Source organism: Pteropus vampyrus, unplaced genomic scaffold (genome assembly GCF_000151845.1).
Source record: "Pteropus vampyrus isolate Shadow unplaced genomic scaffold, Pvam_2.0 Scaffold113, whole genome shotgun sequence".
NCBI classification, from domain to species: domain Eukaryota; kingdom Metazoa; phylum Chordata; class Mammalia; order Chiroptera; family Pteropodidae; genus Pteropus; species Pteropus vampyrus.
Window position 1 is genome coordinate 4,971,149 of NW_011888894.1, and position 16,569 is coordinate 4,987,717.

The following is a 16,569-nucleotide window of genomic DNA, read 5'->3' on the forward strand; positions in this document are numbered from 1 at the left end:
CGCGAAAAGTGACGCGTATGGGCAAAGCGGTCAGCAAATGACCGCCTTATCCGCGGAGTGGGAGAAATCGGGGGAGGGAGTGTGGGGAGGGTTCAGAGGAGAAGGGGGCAAAGGGGCAGTGTTAAACCGAGAAAGAAAACAGACTTGCGTCGCTTCCCCTTTTGTCTTTACACTGCTTGTCTCAAGAAATCAACTTGAGCACAGCAAGCCCACCACCAGGCTTGTTTTTGTTTGTTTGTGTGACTTAGGTCACACATACAACTTGGGACCAAATCTCTGAGTCTGTGTGAGAGAGAAAGAAGCCGGCATGGCTACTGATGGTGAAGGGACGATGAACTTCTCACCTTTAACTCACTAACAACACGTTCTTTAAAATATCCACACCGCCGTGTGTGTGTGTGTGTGTGTGTGTGTGTGTGTGTGTGTGTGTGTGTGTGTATGCGCGTGCGCGCGCGCGCGTGTTTCACTGTTAATTGCGTTTTGCTGGGATGATCTTTTACGACTCGAAAACAACCGGCTGGGAAAATATTCACATTTGGGACAGAAAACATTTTTTATTTATATCTTTGACATTTAAAAGAGGAGAATTAATTTGTTCTGTCTACATTAGCGTTGAGAGAAAGTTTCAGAAATCTACCCAGGGGGAAGAGGGAGGCGGGAGAAAAAAGAAAGCGAAGAAAAGAAAAGAAAAAGGAAAGCTAGGCTTGGTTTTTCTTATTTCAGATCTGTAATCAATCATTGAAATAGGAGGCAGCAAAATTGTAAAGATTCGATAGATTAAAATGCAAATGAAAGGTAGAAAAAGAAACATTAACATGGCGATCAAAGATTTAATAACCGTAAATCAAGTTTTTTTTCCTGTTGCAGCTGCAGTTTGTGTGTTTATGTTTTAATCATGTTCGTTCCATAAATAAATAATTTCTGAAACGAGACTAATTTTTCATTATTTTAACCGTGGGCTATAACACTAAATATTAAAAATAGAAAACTTACACGATGCCAGATCCCCAACCAAATAAGAGAAAGACTTGTGTTGATTGGTTAAAATCAGGGGTTTCACTTGTGTGTTTTAAAAATCAGAGTATTATGCTAAAAAATTCTATCTCAACTGACAAAGCCCAAAGTTTTATTTTCCCTTTAATATTTTATGTTAACAAGATACCATTTATATTAAATATATTCATGCCTGCATATCCATTTCAGTTTGAGCATTTGCAAAGAAGGAAAGTGCCAGAATTTTTAAACAGTACAAAACATACATTATTGCAAATAGATTTGACAGAATTCTTGGAAAAGTACCCGATCGAAGGATCTGCCTTGTAGAAAAAAATGAAATGATGGTTTAACACAATTAAAACTTTTCTTAGCTCTATCATTTAAAGTTCTTTTTCCAAATGGGAATATTTTAGCCCTTTGTTTTATCATTCGATTTAAGGTTTTATGTTAAGATGTCAAATATCGAAACACACTCTGTTTTTATTAACTACTCATTTTCTCATACGGAGAAGCCTTTTCATTTAGATCTGTTTATTTAAAATATTGATTTATATTGTCAATTTAGAAATTATTTCTAGAACTCCTTAAACACCTGAACTGGACTTAGCCTTTTCTATTTTCTTTTCTTTTTCCTTTTTTTTTTTTTTTTTGGTAGTCTTATTAACATGGGAGAGTTCATCTTTAGAAGATTAGAAACTTCTTTTTGGTAATACAGCCTTGCAATGTTTAAAATAAGCTCTTTGCTTAATTTTATCTTAGAAGGCGTTATTCACCCAAATTTGCCGAATTTGATGACTTAGAATTGTCTCTATTTCTCCTCTTTCCACAAATTAAAATAACCAAACCTGGTTACTTGTTTCTCAAACCTTTAAGTTAAAATGTGAGCTAGGTTGGTGTCCACTCCCTCCATCCCAGCCACACAATCATGTTTTCACTTTGACAGTCCAATAATGCATTTAGTTTAAAATTACACTTGAACCTTTCCTCCTTTGTATTTTTTCATTTACTTCAGTGCAACAAGATGACTCGATTTTCATGGGATTACATGAACTCCATTCAATGTTACTGGGACATTTCTGCTCAACTAAATACTTGCCTTTAATAGACAAATGAACTTCTTTTTATTTGCTGGAGTTTGTAGATGGTTTTAGATACAGAGTGTGCAACTGATTCAGTTATTGTTGTTGTGAGAATCGAACAGGCACAAAAGTCGTTTATCTAAACCGAAGAGATATGACTCTGTAAAAGACAGAAGAAGCAAGGGCAGAATCGTGGGGAATTATTTTAGTTTATAGCTCTTATTAATTAAACCGGATGTGGTTTTATTCTGATCTTTTAGTACCGACCTCGTTAAATGTTCCCAGATACCTTTTCCCCCTCACCCCCATTTTTTTCATCCACTAGATAACTGGAGTCCCTTGTTGTTAGGAGTTGCTTTTTCCACATTATTTCACTAAGCAGTTACAGCGTAAAATCGCGTGCGTCTTCAGACGATCGTACCCCTCCCAGAAAAAGAAAACAAGAAAGAAAGAAAGAAAGAAAAAGAAAAGAAGAAATGCTTTTCCCATTCAGTTTTAGCATCTTGTTTCGTTGAAATGCAAGACAGGTACTTGATTTAGCATTTAAGCAAAAGGTTACACAAACCGCGTTTTAAAAAGTGTTGGGATGTCCGACAGGGTCAGTCCCAGATCAGATCATTTTTTGAATGCAGACCTAAAGATAATGAGTACTTGTTGTATTAAAGGGGACAAACAGTACTTTGGCTTCCTCTGACCCCAGAATGCACGGCTCGGTTTCATTGATCATCCTCCTTTATGAGATAATGCAATTACAAACATCAATAAGGGGCTGCAAGGGGAATCATTATGCGGTGACAGTGATAAATGACGGTGCAGAAATAGCATGCTTTTTCCCCCCTAACAATCCAGGAGCCCAGGGGCTCCGGGGGCTGAACACAGTCGCCAAGGAAACAGATGACATCCCAAACGGCACCAAAGGAAAAAAAATGAACAGTCTTTCTTTGCCTTTCACTCTTTTCCGTCTTCCAAAGAGTTAGTTTTGGCTCCAGCAGCAGCTGCCACACAGGCATTTCGTTATTTCAGACATTAAAGACTGGAGCGGGCGGTGGGAGTCTCCTCCTCTTCCATCCCCACCCCCACTAGATAACACACAAAGCACGCCGTTCACAGTTCGGGACTACCTGAAAATGCACGTCTTGAAAATCAGATTGGGGTGGCGTGGCGGATGCGGGATCGTGGGTTTACAGAGCTATTGCGTTGTGTTTCCCCCGCTTTCACGATTGTCTGGTGGAAACTGAGTCTCCAGAACAGGCTGGCGCCTCGTGGGTCAGCCAGCAAGGACGGGGGCGCGTGGCTCGCCTCCATCTCCCTGCGGTGCCAGACGCTGCCCGCCGCCAAGGCGGGGGTGGAGAGGGATGGGGTGAGCAGGCGGCTACGAGGGGTGTTTGCCGTTTTGCTGGGTTTCTTTGAGATGAAATTATCAATGAGTGCGGGAATCTCCCCTAGGTTGAGGATTCCGGCTGTTTAAAGCCCCAGGGTGTCCTCGGCAAGTGGCTTCAAGAGGGCCTCACCGAGCAATCCCACCCACCCATGTCCAGGGTGGTGGGTGAAGTAGGCGGGTGCGAAAAGGCGATGGGTTACTGGGACAGCAGTGAGGGACCTGAGGCTGCAGGGAGGAGAAGGGGGCCTGAGGACACTGCAAGGAGAAGGGAAACTCGCCACTTTGGGGGCAGGGAGGAGGAAGAGAGCGCGGAGGTGCGAGGGGTGCCCCAGAAGAAAAGCAGAAGGGAGGGGAGGAGGAAAGAGAGCGAGCGCGAGCCCATTTCCGACCAGGTCGCCAACCCGAAGAAAGCAGGCACGCCCGGGAGTGGAGCGAGGGACCCCTGTGCAGCGTGCCCTGCCACTCCAGGCCCCCGCTGGGAGGAGCCGGCCGGGCGGGTGCGTGAGCAGGTCACTTTATTCACTCCTTTCCTAACCCACGAGGTCCCGGGACTCGTTTTCCGCCTGGAGATTAAAATCATTGCTCGCGTAATGAACTTAATGCGTTAGGGTAGAGGTGAGTGTGTCTGCGAGTGGGCAGGGGTAGGAATTACCGACCCGATCGATGGAAGACTGGCTTAAAACTAAATCCCTTTTCTCCAGGGCTTCACCGCCGGTGTTTCCCCTCTATGGTCAGAGCGCGCCCGGCCGGCAGGAGGCAGCGTGCGGAGCGGGGACACCCCAAGGGCGGCCCGCCAGAACTGACACCCCAAAATGCCCCCTCATCTCCCCACCGAGACCCCCGGGGTACCCGTTTTTAGGGCAACGACTCCTAAAAGCTCAAATGTTAGAGAACTGATTGCTCAATGTGTTGTTTTTCCTTTCAGCTCCGCCTTAGGAGAGAATGTTTTACAGACGCACTGGCTGGCAAATTGGGCCAAAAAGTGAACCCACCCACTCCCTCCTCGCCATCAGCCGCCTTTCTCAGGAGACGACCCCCCACTCTCTCTCCCTCCCAGCTTTTCCCTGGGCCCTGGGAAGGCCAGCCTCACGTGGGCTCTGCACCGGGCCACCTGGAGTGCTACGGCCCGCGTAACGGTGGAGTGGGTGTGGGGTGGCAGGGGAGAGTGGAGTGAAACCAAGGGAAATACTCTGTCAGGCAGGATGCCCCACCGCCTAACTCCACGACACTCCGAGACCCGACGTCCAAGCGCCAACCCGGGAGCTTAGCACCAAGTCTTCATTTTATTGCCTTCACATGGGCGGAGGGCCTGCTGGGATCAGAAAGGCAGGGGAAAGTTTGCAGAGACTTTAAAGTGATCCCGAGGATCTCCCAGCTAAGCCGTTGGGGTGCTGCCTACGGTTCCCCTGCTGCGGCTCGCGACCCAGTCACGCGCGGTCCGCCTGGTGGGCACTGCCCAGGTCCCACTTGTCCTCCGGGCCCCAAGCTCTTGGAGTCGCGCCCCTAGAGCAGCCGCGCGACTAGAGTCTATCAAGAAGCCTCTAGTCCACCACAAAGCACCCCCGAGCGGTTTCGAGGAAAAAGGAAACTGCAGTCCCCCAGGAGATGCCTCTCCACTATCTTCTGCGCAGACCTGGAGTCGCCTCGTCTCTAGAGACAAAGTCAGCAGCCCCCTTTCATGCTGGAATGAAGAGGAAGTAGGATGCTACTGGAGGGGCTGGAGCGGCCCCACAAAGCGCTCAGGGCTTTAAGCAGAGAACCGTGCGCCCGGGCACCAGACGCAGGCCAGGACGCGGTGCACCGTAGGGCCAGGGGCGGCCGCGTCCTAGCCAGGAGTCCTCGCAGCTGCCGTCGCGGCCCACAGGATTTTCTCTTGGGGCACAGAGCCCGGCCTAGCCTCGGGCCACCCGCATCTTCCCTTCCAGCTGTCCTGCCCGCGGACTTGTGGCGTGCTGCACACAGCAACCAACGCCAGGCGCCAACTCTGCGTGCCGCGTGGGAGACGCGGGCGGGAGGGGACGGACAGGGCTGTGTTTTTACTTTTTCTAATCTGTGGACTTCACTGCGAAGTTTCCCAGTAGATACCTCTGCCCGCAGGTCGGAGCCCCCCACCGCCGCTCCTTCATCTCCCTCCTCCTCGCCCCCTGTGAGCCTAGCAAGCCCGAGCCTCCGCCTCGGCCTGGCCGCCTACTCGGTACCCCGGGCCAGGACCCGCGCACCCGCGGTGCCGCGCTGCCAAGTCCACCCCCTCCCCGAACTCCGCGGGGGTGCCTCTCCCCAGGGCGAAACTCGCCGACCGGGCGCACGGAAAGGAGACACCCGCTGCCTCCCGAGAAACTCCTAATACCATCCATACAGCTTTAATGCGTTTATAATTCGATAAGTGATTTCAATTTGAAATTGTTAGTAACTAATTTTATGGGTAATTTTTCCACATCAAATATTTAAGCATCAGATTAAGGGAGCCAGTTCCGACACAGGATAATAAGGGGGTTTTCCCCCCCACCCCCCGTGCCTCCGCCTCCCTCCGTTTCCTACCGAGTCGTTTTTCCAAATCCCCAAAAGATGGCAGTCGAAGCCGACATTCTTCTTTTCCTGTGCCTCTGCTAAGGGAGGGGGAGAAAGAGAGGAGAGGAAGGGAGGGAGAGAAAGAGAGGGGGGAGGAAGGGAGGGAGCGAGAGGAGAGGGAGAAACTAGACGTTGCATGGACTTTTCAAACTAATTCTTTCACACGTTTCTAATACAAGCAAGAAGCGATGGTGAATTTCCTGGAAATGTCCTGGCAGAAAAGAAAGCCCCAAACGTGCCTGTGGGCTCAGAGTAAGAGATGTGAGAAACTCAACACTTTCAAACTAAACCCTCAATTCAGAAAAGAAGGGGGAGAGGAGAGACCGGGAGAGCGACAGACTGCCTTTTTGATATTTCTTTGTATTTTAATACATACAAATACTGAACAACTAAGCAGCTTGTTTCCTCCAGGACAGGACTCTGCACATTACGTAATGGGAGGAGAAGAGGTAGGGGTGGGGAAAGGTGATAGGTGGGGGGCGTACTGCTGGGGGTGTGTGTGGGGGTGGGCCTGGGGCCAGCAGCGGATGAATTGCAGACCAGTTGCCAAAACTTTTTTTTTCCCCTGCTGCTGCTGCTGCGGCTGCCTTTGCTGCTGCCTTTGCTTTGAATGTGGGTAACTAGGAAACAGCAAGCCGTCTGAGAAGACGGAATTTCCAACGTGTAAAATGTTCTTAACGGAACCATTGAGCGAGTGCAATAAGGCGTGAGGGGGAACTAATCTTCCCATTTAAATGTTTGTGGCAATTTTATCTAAATGAATTTTAATGCTAAACGAGGGTAATTCCCCATTTGTAGCGCGTTTACTTCTCTTTCCTGTGCTTCTAAAGCAGTCGAACATCATGCAATGAACAATAACAATAAAAATACTGTCAAGGCATATTATTCATTTTGAATGTGTTATAATTACAGCTGATTAAATATGATAGGGTAAAATATTTTTAATTTTTTTGGAAAAATATTTAAATCATACTAAAAAGTAGTCTCATTCTGCCGGCTCCCCCCTTCCCAAATAAAAATAAAAAGCAGGTACAATTGTGTGCCCTTGTTTAGAAGAGGGCGTTTTGTTTTTGCCTTTTAAGAAACATCAAAAACATTCTCAGCACCTCTATTATTTCCCTCTTTCGGATAAGTGTCCTCAATAACCTCCGAGCTGGCTCTGAAATGTACAAGAGGAAAAGCTAAAATAGCATTAAGGGGGAGGTGGGGGTGTCGAGGCCAGGAAAAAAGGACCTGCGGAGAGCAAGGCTGTCACACAGAAGGGGAACGCAGGAAAAGAACACTATTTTTTTTTCTAATTCACTGGACACTAATGATCTTGATTCTTCATAGCCTCCATATTCCCTAATCACGTGTACCCTTCTGCTCGCTCTCGGATTCTCGCTCTCTGTCTCTCTGTCTCTCTCTCTCTCTGTCTCTCTGTCTCTCCTTTTCTTCCCCCTCTCTCCCTCCCTCCTCTCTTCCTCTCTCCCTCCCTCCCTCCCTCTCCGCTGCCTCCCTCTCTCTCCCTTCCTACCTCCTCCCTTTTCTTTCCCTCCCCCACCCTGCAAGAGCTTCCTCAAGAATAAAGGCTGAAAATAACCAACTCACCCAGGCATGTACTGGGGGAGGAGGGGCAAATGGATGGTTAGTTTATAAAGTTTATGATTAATTTTCAAAGTAAATAAATGGTTGTTAACTGCTAGTAACCACCTACCAAAAGAGAAGTATTTCACTAATATGGACTATTTATATAGACGAAGAATTGCCACTGGGTCCAAATGGGAAATTTAAACAAACCCATATATGGGGTGGGGGCGGGGTGGGGTGGAGGGCGCTGCGCGGGGAGGCTGCAGAAGGCTGAGCCTGGCTCTCCTTCTGCGCATCCACGTGTTTAGAAACAAGGCCCCATAAACAAAAGGTGAGAGTGCGCATTGCTGCTCCCGCAGGTGAGTCAGTCAATCACACGTCACCTAGTAAACCCAACCCACAGCTGGTTTCCCTTTTCAAATAGAAAATAGAATTGTTCAAGGCGGGTTTATAGAGTGACACGGGCCTGAATGTCAGACTTGAGTTTAAGGCGCTCTCCTCAAACCCATCCTTTGTTTACAAAGCAATCACTGCTAAAAGGCTGATTTTTAAAAACGAATTTGCCTTAATTAAAATATTTGTATATTTTCCTTAGCTTTGGGAAGCACTTTTATAGCAGCAATTTTATTTAAATAAAATTATAAGCTATTCCAGCTTAAACATATTATTTTGTACCATTTAGCTGGCTGCCATGCAGAAATTCTGTTCAGCTGTTCTGGAAAATTGGTTAATAACCAGTTTTATCCAATGAGAACATAGAGCATATTTATAAAAATTAGATTTTGAAGCCTGGTCTCTTCAATTCACATAGTTAATTTCCTAATAAACATATGCTGCTCATTGTAGGTAACATCCTTAGTAAAAGACTTAACTCTGTACTTAGTTTGCCATTATGTGCAAAAATAATTTCACTGATATTAGATGAGTAATTCTGTTGCATGTAATCTGAGTATATAGATAGTTTAGTGCTCTTAGGCCTTAAATTTGCTGATATTAGGAGTTTATTAAGTCAGCTTAAAGAAACCAGTGACTGTTATTAAATAATTTACTTTATGGTTAAAATTTTCAAATACATATGTCTTGGAACTAAAATTAATTTTTGTATTTACTGCATTAATCATTAAAAATTTGGGGGGCAGTAAACAAATTTTTCAAGCAGTGGAGTCAGCATGACAAAAATAATCTTGTTTTTATTTTAGATTCATGTTTCATTACTGCACTCAAACGACTACAACTGGGCTTGGCGTTATTATACAATCCAAACTGTTTCCGTCAGAAACGCTAAGACTCAGTGTGCAATGATTGTTATTAATAATTAGCTCCTTGGTTTCTTGATAGAAAAAGGCTATCAACAAGCATTTGTTTATCCACAACAAAAAGTATAATTAGCTTATCCCACTTAGTAAATCTTGTATGCATGCCAACTCATACCAAACTGCTACTTTTACAAAAAAAAATTGCAATAATACAGTTCATTTTTCCAGTCCTTTTTGCACAAAATTTATTTACAATGTCTACATAAATGCTCCAAGGTGGGACTATGGAAAAATACACACATGACCAATGCTTTGCTCAGAAATAAAGTCAACATATTAAAAATAAATCTTCAGTCTATGTTTTTGAGCTGCATAAAACAGGAAGTGATGTATAAGGTGGTGGTTGTTGCATGGGGACAATGATGCTTGATGTGACAATTAGGCTTCTAAACACACGGCCTTTTGGTTTCCATGCCTCCTCCTACCAGTCTCCTTAAGACACTGCCTGCAACAGCTGATTAATCATTGTTGATGACTGCAGTTTTTCCCATCCTTCCCGATTTACATCTGTTCAGGCCAATTCAAATATGGTGAGTAAATGAATTAGACATGCAAATTCAAGCCCCAGGCTAGAGAGAGGGAGAGAGAGGGAGAGGGAGGAAGAGAGAGAGAGAGGGGCGAGAAAGAGGGAAAGAGAGAGAGAGAAAGAGAGAGAGAGAGAGAGAGAGAGAGAAATTGAGAGAGAGAGAGAGCGCGCATGGCTGAAATCCTAGGCAAGAAGAGATTCTTCTGCCTGATAGTTATTTTAATGCTCTAAAAATCCTGCAAATCAGACCTTCCTGTCCCTTGCAGGATAACTGTAAGGCTTTTAATGTAAGGAGGCTTCTGGAGGAAGTGAAGAGCTATGGAAACAACACACATAGTGTGGAAAAATTTCACATTTTTCTTAAAAAATCTATAAGAAACAACGTAATATGGATAACAGTATAATAGCATTTACAATATTTCACTCTTTGTTCTCTTAATGTCTTATATAGTTATTTAGCATGTCCCCCAAATTGACTTCAGTTGGTATTTCCTGCTTTTTAAGAGTCCCTATGAAGAATTAGGGATGCTCCTTGGTCCAAAGTAGATGCCAAGAATGGAACTCCACAGTCATTGCAGAAAAAAACATGATTGGAAATCAGTCACCATTGCAGACAATGCATATTCCCTTAAGCTACTGAGCATGAATGTCCATGACTTGTCCACTCATTGTTGGGTCTCCTGTGTTAAGAACCGTGGGGCTTGATGCTGACATTGGCATTCCAGGGTGGGGCGGTCCTCCATGCATCATCACTGTTGGGTGGTGAGGGTGTCCAGGAATGTACGTATGCATGGGGGGCCCATGACGCAGCTGAGAAGGATGGGGGGGCATCTGAGGTTGGGAATAACTTGGCTGTCCCATACTCACACCCATTGGACCACCCCGGGCTACATACTCCCCTGGCATACTTTGCAGCCCTGTAGAAATTCAAAAGAAAGAAACAAAAAGAAAATATTATGAAATAGCAACAGTGTGGTTCTGGCTATGGCGATCCTATGAAAGCCAGGGGACATTGTGATTAAGGGTACATGGCTCTGTAAAGTATTCCTTGATCCACATAGAAGAAAATGAAATGAGAAATGTCATGCTTGAAACTCACATTTTGCGACTATTTTCATGTCATTGTCAGTGTTATCAGGTCAGCCTACTGAGGTCTTATTCATCAAAAAAATAAAATAAAACTGTTATTCGAGGTCTAATCTCAAGAAGCACTTTTGTTCCCTGAAACATTCTCTACCAAGAGTACAAGAGTATATCGCGCTGGTCACAAAACATCTCACATGAAACTGAACTAGACATTCTCACTAAGGCTGATTACTTAGCTAAACCTGTACTTAAAAAAAAAAATTAAAACAAAACAATAACAGTTATCAATGAATTCCTTCCTCATGGTTTCTTAGAGCTGGGGGAAAGAAAGCCTTCACAAAACCCTGTCCACCTTACAATGATTTTGAGAACAATAAGAAAAATTGGACCTAAAACAATACCCCTCCTGCTTTGAGGGGCCTCTTGTCTTCTGCATGGATTGCTATAGTTGATGGAAACTGACAGGTGTATTGTTTCTGAGAGCTATAAGCTCCATAATCATCAAGGGTGAAAGGCATAACGCTATTGCTAAGTAGGTTCAATTGGCTTTAGTTCTAAGTAATAGTGCACTGTGAATACGATGAACACCTTCGAATAAAGTCTCCAGGCTCTAGCAATGAATGGCTGCTTAATCTAGCCTAAAGGAACATTTTTGAACTAATGAAAATTGCTTATAAAATATACTGTACCCACAGCTCTTTAATCAAAAAAGATGATAATATTTTTTGTAATAACCTATTAATTTAATTGGTCACGAAGCATAAAATACATCATTTAAATTTAATTGACCCAGAAACTAAGAAACAATATTTAAATTAACTAAGCTAGAGAATTTCATGATGAGGTAATAAGACCGTTGCATTCCCCAGCTCAATGGAATGTTTTCAAGAGCTAATTGTTAAACTTATATTTGACTCACACCCAGAGAGGAAGACCAGTACGAATTACCCTTGGCCTCAGCAGTGATTTTAAGTAGTGTGTTAATATAATCAGAGACACAACCAAGACTCCGACATAACTGCTTTTAATTTCAGAAACAAAGCAAGAGCAATGCTATTAGGGGCAATTTAGGAAGTGAACAAGAGCTTTGGTGTTCAAAACAGTTTTACTTGTTTGAACACGAATTGCTGGGGTGTCTTTTTAGGCGAGAAAATGCAAGAGCGAGAATCTGGGACAGTTTTCCTAGGCCCACTTCACTAGGCCTGCCACCGAAGATTGCATTAATGATCTCTATTTTTGTATACTGAATAAGTCAAATCCATTTGTCACACTGCAAGTGATGGCATACTTAATTTGGATATAGTCAATTAGCCTGGGCTAAGCCCTGCAGCCTGCTGTGCACACCTCTATTTTGTATTCTCCCTTTTACCATTGCCACACGTAATCCCATTATGATGGACAGACAAAGGAATAAACTAAGAAAAAAAAATCAAAGTTTAGTTGACTGAAGCTCAAAATATGCCTTTACTTACCCTAAGTAAAGCTAGTGTTTATTTTACCTAAAAGAAGTCTCTGTTTGGCTTTTCGGTGTCTTGCAGGTTAGTGTAGAAATGTAACTCATGCATCAACTGCGGTTAGACAGATTTATGACACTTTGGGGACATGCTCTTTCCTCTCCTTGCACTGCTGCAGACTGCTTACATTTTGCAAATCAGTCTGTTGCTATGACAACCCACTCCCCCACCTCCTGACTGTTTCTTGTTTTGTCATGTGGTCAGTACTGTATAATAGCAACACACAGGATAAATGTACATCATACACAGTATTTATAAGCTTAAAAGCTTGATCACAACCAAGGAGAAAATGAAGGAAGCAAGAAACCAGGAGTTTAATGGAAAGGAATGAACAAGCATGAAGCTATGGGCAAGGAGAACGTAAGGAAATGCAAGAGGAAAAATATTCCTAGGACAAAGTGAAAACAAAGACCCCATTTGTACTTACTTCCCCCTGGCTTTGCGATTGGTTAACTAGATGAAGGTTACATGTAGTGCCACTGCCCCTCCATGCCCATATTCATGCCCATTCCACTCATAGGTCCTAGAAGGGAGATAAAAATCCAAGAAGAGGCCAGAAAATGAGCAAAGTCAACAGATAGTGCCAAAAGACCCTTTAAAAAAAACCAGGTTCCAGAGGGTTGAGAAACAGTGAGATCTTTAGTGCATAAAGATCCTGGCGTCCCCTCTGCAACATCTTAGATGCACAGATGGCAGGCAAGGCAGGCAGCTTGAGATAACAGCAAAGGATGAAGTGAATTTACCTGTGCTGATGGGGGAATGACACTCTTGGAGTTAAAAATGAGAAGCAACCACAAAACAGTCTTACCTGGTGCCCTGATGCCCATGTGTTGTTGACCATCCATTACGAAACCTCCCATTGGCTGTCCATCAGGGTTATAAGGTGTTCCTTGACTTACTACAAAAGTGTAGAACACAGCTTCTTAATAACAGTCTCGAGAGAGAAATAGCCAGAGAGAGAGAGGGAGAGAGAAAGAGAGAACATACCAGGCAGGTATAATTTTAAAACATTTAAAGTTAAATTTCAGCTCTATATACCTCTGTGACTGAGTTTTAAAACATTTTGTTCAAAGAACAGTGCAGATATAGAACCTTTATGTTTGGGTTTTTGTCTGGTGATCACATAATGGGTGTTGAAAGGAAAAAATTATAGGACTATGACTAAATACATATTGAGTCAATGTGATGCTTAACTTAGGTTTTTGTTGTGCTCTCTACGCGAAGAGAGAGTATTTCATGAGAAAAGTACAGACCCGCATTACCCCTACTAAACATTGTTGTTGATCTTACTGGTATATTGCGACATGAAAAAAAATCCTAGAAAGATGTTTCTTGGATTTTTAGATCTGCAAACCAGGATCCCATAGAAGTATTGCCATTTTAAGCTCAGATTAACAACAACAACAACAACAAACAAAAATGCTGTTATTTAAAAAAAGAATTTGAACACCAGAAGATGGATATTAACAAGGGGGGGGGGGAGGCCTGAACCGTGTATTTATACCACTACCTGAATCCCATGTTTTAACTGTACATGAAAAGCTGCTTCAGAAGTAAGCTGCCTTGGGTTATTAAAGCACACAAAAGCTCTACCTCATTGAATGTCTTTGAACTTTACTGAGTCCCACAAGCGATCCTGACCCCTTTGCCCTTTTGACAGGTAATAAAGTTTACAGCAATTCCACACCAAGCCATGCACCAGGGAGTGGTCATAGTAGCAGAAAGAGCTGGGAAGGCAAACTCAGAAAAAAAAATAACATTCATATATTGAATGTGTACAAAGAATATTGTAACTGAGTGTATGATTTAAGAGTTACTTTTCTCCGTTGGCTTTTTCCCCCACCTTCTCCAAACATTTTATAATGATGTTAAATTGATTAGTGTTGTTATGAAACAAAACTGGTTTCATTTTAATTGCCAGGCGCTCCTAGCACTCACTCCCAGTTTATTTACCAGGTAGCACACCTCCCGGTGAATGGCTTGAGGATGGTTTTCGCTTGCGTGACTTGAATACAGTCACTATGGGGGACTTGCCTGCTCGGTTGGACTGGTCTATCATGGGCTGCACTATTCTTCTCCGGGCATTAATAAACCTGTAACCAAGAAAGTAAAGCAAATCATGATTCCTCAACACAAAAACAAAAAAGTGGTGGTGGGGGGAAAGTGGAGGAAGAGGAGAAGATGAATCACAGTGGGAGCAAAGCTAGATCTTGGCAAAACGGTTGTCTCCGCTGCTCTATGTGCAGTTTCACATGCTGCAAAACCTGTAACCCCTGGTGACCTTTGAGTACACAGGCTAGGGGTTTCTGAGTTGATTTATATTTGCCTGTTTTACCACAGTTGGACACTTCCATTTCATCTTTTTATGGGGGAATTAGCAGAGTTTTCAGGAAACAGTGCTAGCCACCACTCTTTTCAATTGCAAGGGGGAAAATTTGGTGGAGAGAGTGAGATGTTCATAAAGTCCATCTGTTACTTCTCCTAACCAGTGGCATTTCAATCTTATGTTCTCTGACTTCTTTTTTACAATTTTTATCAAAACCTTCCCTACCTCTCGCAAACCTAATTCTATTTTAATGCCCACTATTAAGATAATGAACTGGGATGGCAGCACACCATCAAATGAGAGAATGTCTGGAGTTTATCACCACTAACTCACTTCAGAGAAATGCATTCCTTGTAGACATTTCTTAGGGTGGCTTCTTTTTTTTTTTTTTTTTTTTTTTTTTTTTATGCAAAGTCTGAGGTCAAGGCAAAGTCACAGCTATATAGTTATTCAACTTATCATCTTGCTTTCTCTAGCTAGTCCTAAAAATTTATAATAAATGTCTTATTAAGACACTTGTGTCTTAATAAGATCTTTTTACAATGTCAGTAGCCCCTCAAAAAGTGGTTAGTCACTAAAAAATAAAAAATAAAAAAAATGGTTAATACAAGCTCTCCAAAGTCCTGTTCATGAAATTTCTAACTCAAGATCCTTTCTATACCGAGTAATACTAAGAATTACATATCAAATACAGAAAATGAACAGGGCATATTAGATTCTGAAATAGTAAATTGCTTTTTGTTCTCAACTCGGATTTGAATATATTCAACATGAGCAGCACATAAAAATACAATGAAAAGTTTAATAATGCACTATTAATAATTAAAGGATCCATAGTCCAGTATGAATTTTAGTTTGTAAGTCTGCCCACTTCCGGTAGAAAAATAGTCCGCAGAAACTAAACTATTAAACAAACAGGGACAGGTTTTTAGAATAAAAATGCATACTTCATGACATTTTAAGATTCTCAATATCTTATATCCTTATGTTTTTTCATTATCTAAGAAGTAATTAAAATAAATAATGAGACTGGAATCTAACTAAAAGGATACCGTTGAGGCTAACTCTTATTGGCAATGTATATTATGTCTGTTCTTGAATATGAAGTCCCTGGACTGCTAATAAAAATATTTAAAACACAGATCTACAACAAATTGTGTTGCAAATCAGGTTATCATTATCTTGTATAAACCATGAAAATTGGAATCATGTGAGCAGAAGGTTAGATTAATTCTCCATTCTCATTATAAGCACAGGTGTAGTAAAAACACCATGTGAAATAACCAATTAAAATGAAAAAAAAATCTGCTTTTTCATTAGCTGCTTTCACTGCATGACCAATTAGAAAATTATTTAATATTAATATTCTGCACATACCAAAAGTAATTTTCATAGTAACTAATATAGGTAAGAGATCAAAAACAGTTCTTTATCTACAGTGCTGTTCACAGTCTACAGGCTTTTAGTGGGAAAGAACTCTGCCTGATAACTTTTTTTTACGTTCTTTTAAAAACATAATATTTTATGGATGTGATTTATATTATTTAGCTAAAAATAGGAAGAGCATTTTTTAACAGAAGCCTCAGCTCGGAGAAATTAAGTGACTTACTTGAGGTCACGTGTTGCCCAAGAGATGTGAATAATTTGCTGAATGACACACAGCTGGCAAACAGTAGCAGGCGTCCCCCTCTCTAGCATCATAGTAAACGCAAGGCCACTACTGTGCCACCTACCTAGAAAATTCCAAACTACACAGATATTTTAAAATGAGCTAGTTTTGAGCCAGTCACCACTGGCAACAACTCTACTGTTGATTTGGGGAATAACAATGACTGGACATTTTGTAGATTGGGAGTTTTGATGACTGCACTGTTTGTGTATAGAGACAAAGACAAGGTTATGCATAAGAAGATTCAGTGACTTAGGATATCTATATTCCAAAGCTTACTTCCTTCATACTGGTACATTCAGTTTCCAAAGACCAATTTGTGTTTGAATCCATGACTATTAAACCCATAGAATCATAGACAAATTACACTTCAGGTTTGAAAAGGGCTTTAACTGTCAGCTAGCTTGCTTGCTGACCTGAATCCCCTCTCTGATATCCCTACCAAGTAGCTGGGTAGCCTCACCTAGACTGTTCCTAATACAGCACTTGCCACCTTATCTGAGAGTCCATTTATTCCATGGACAAGGCAATTGTTAGAA

The 16,569-nt window shown here is 42.5% G+C and overlaps 1 protein-coding gene across 2 annotated transcripts in view; it reads right to left on the reverse strand.

The window, feature by feature from the left end:
• Positions 1–8,763: 8,763 nt before the first annotated feature.
• The window catches only part of MEIS1 (Meis homeobox 1), a 135,089-nt gene continuing 127,283 nt past the window's right edge, over positions 8,764–16,569 (reverse strand). The window contains exons 10-13 of one of the 2 annotated variants that reach the window (XM_023533844.1): positions 14,070–14,128; positions 12,844–12,933; positions 12,463–12,558; positions 9,820–10,352 (exon numbers count right to left, since the gene is read on the reverse strand). In XM_023533844.1, the coding sequence (XP_023389612.1) occupies positions 12,500–12,558; positions 12,844–12,933; positions 14,070–14,128 (208 nt within the window). In that variant the 3' untranslated portion in view covers positions 9,820–10,352; positions 12,463–12,499. Of the gene's footprint in view, positions 10,353–12,462; positions 12,559–12,843; positions 12,934–14,069; positions 14,129–16,569 lie in introns of both variants that reach the window. The other variant, XM_011365609.2, reaches the window with a different exon arrangement.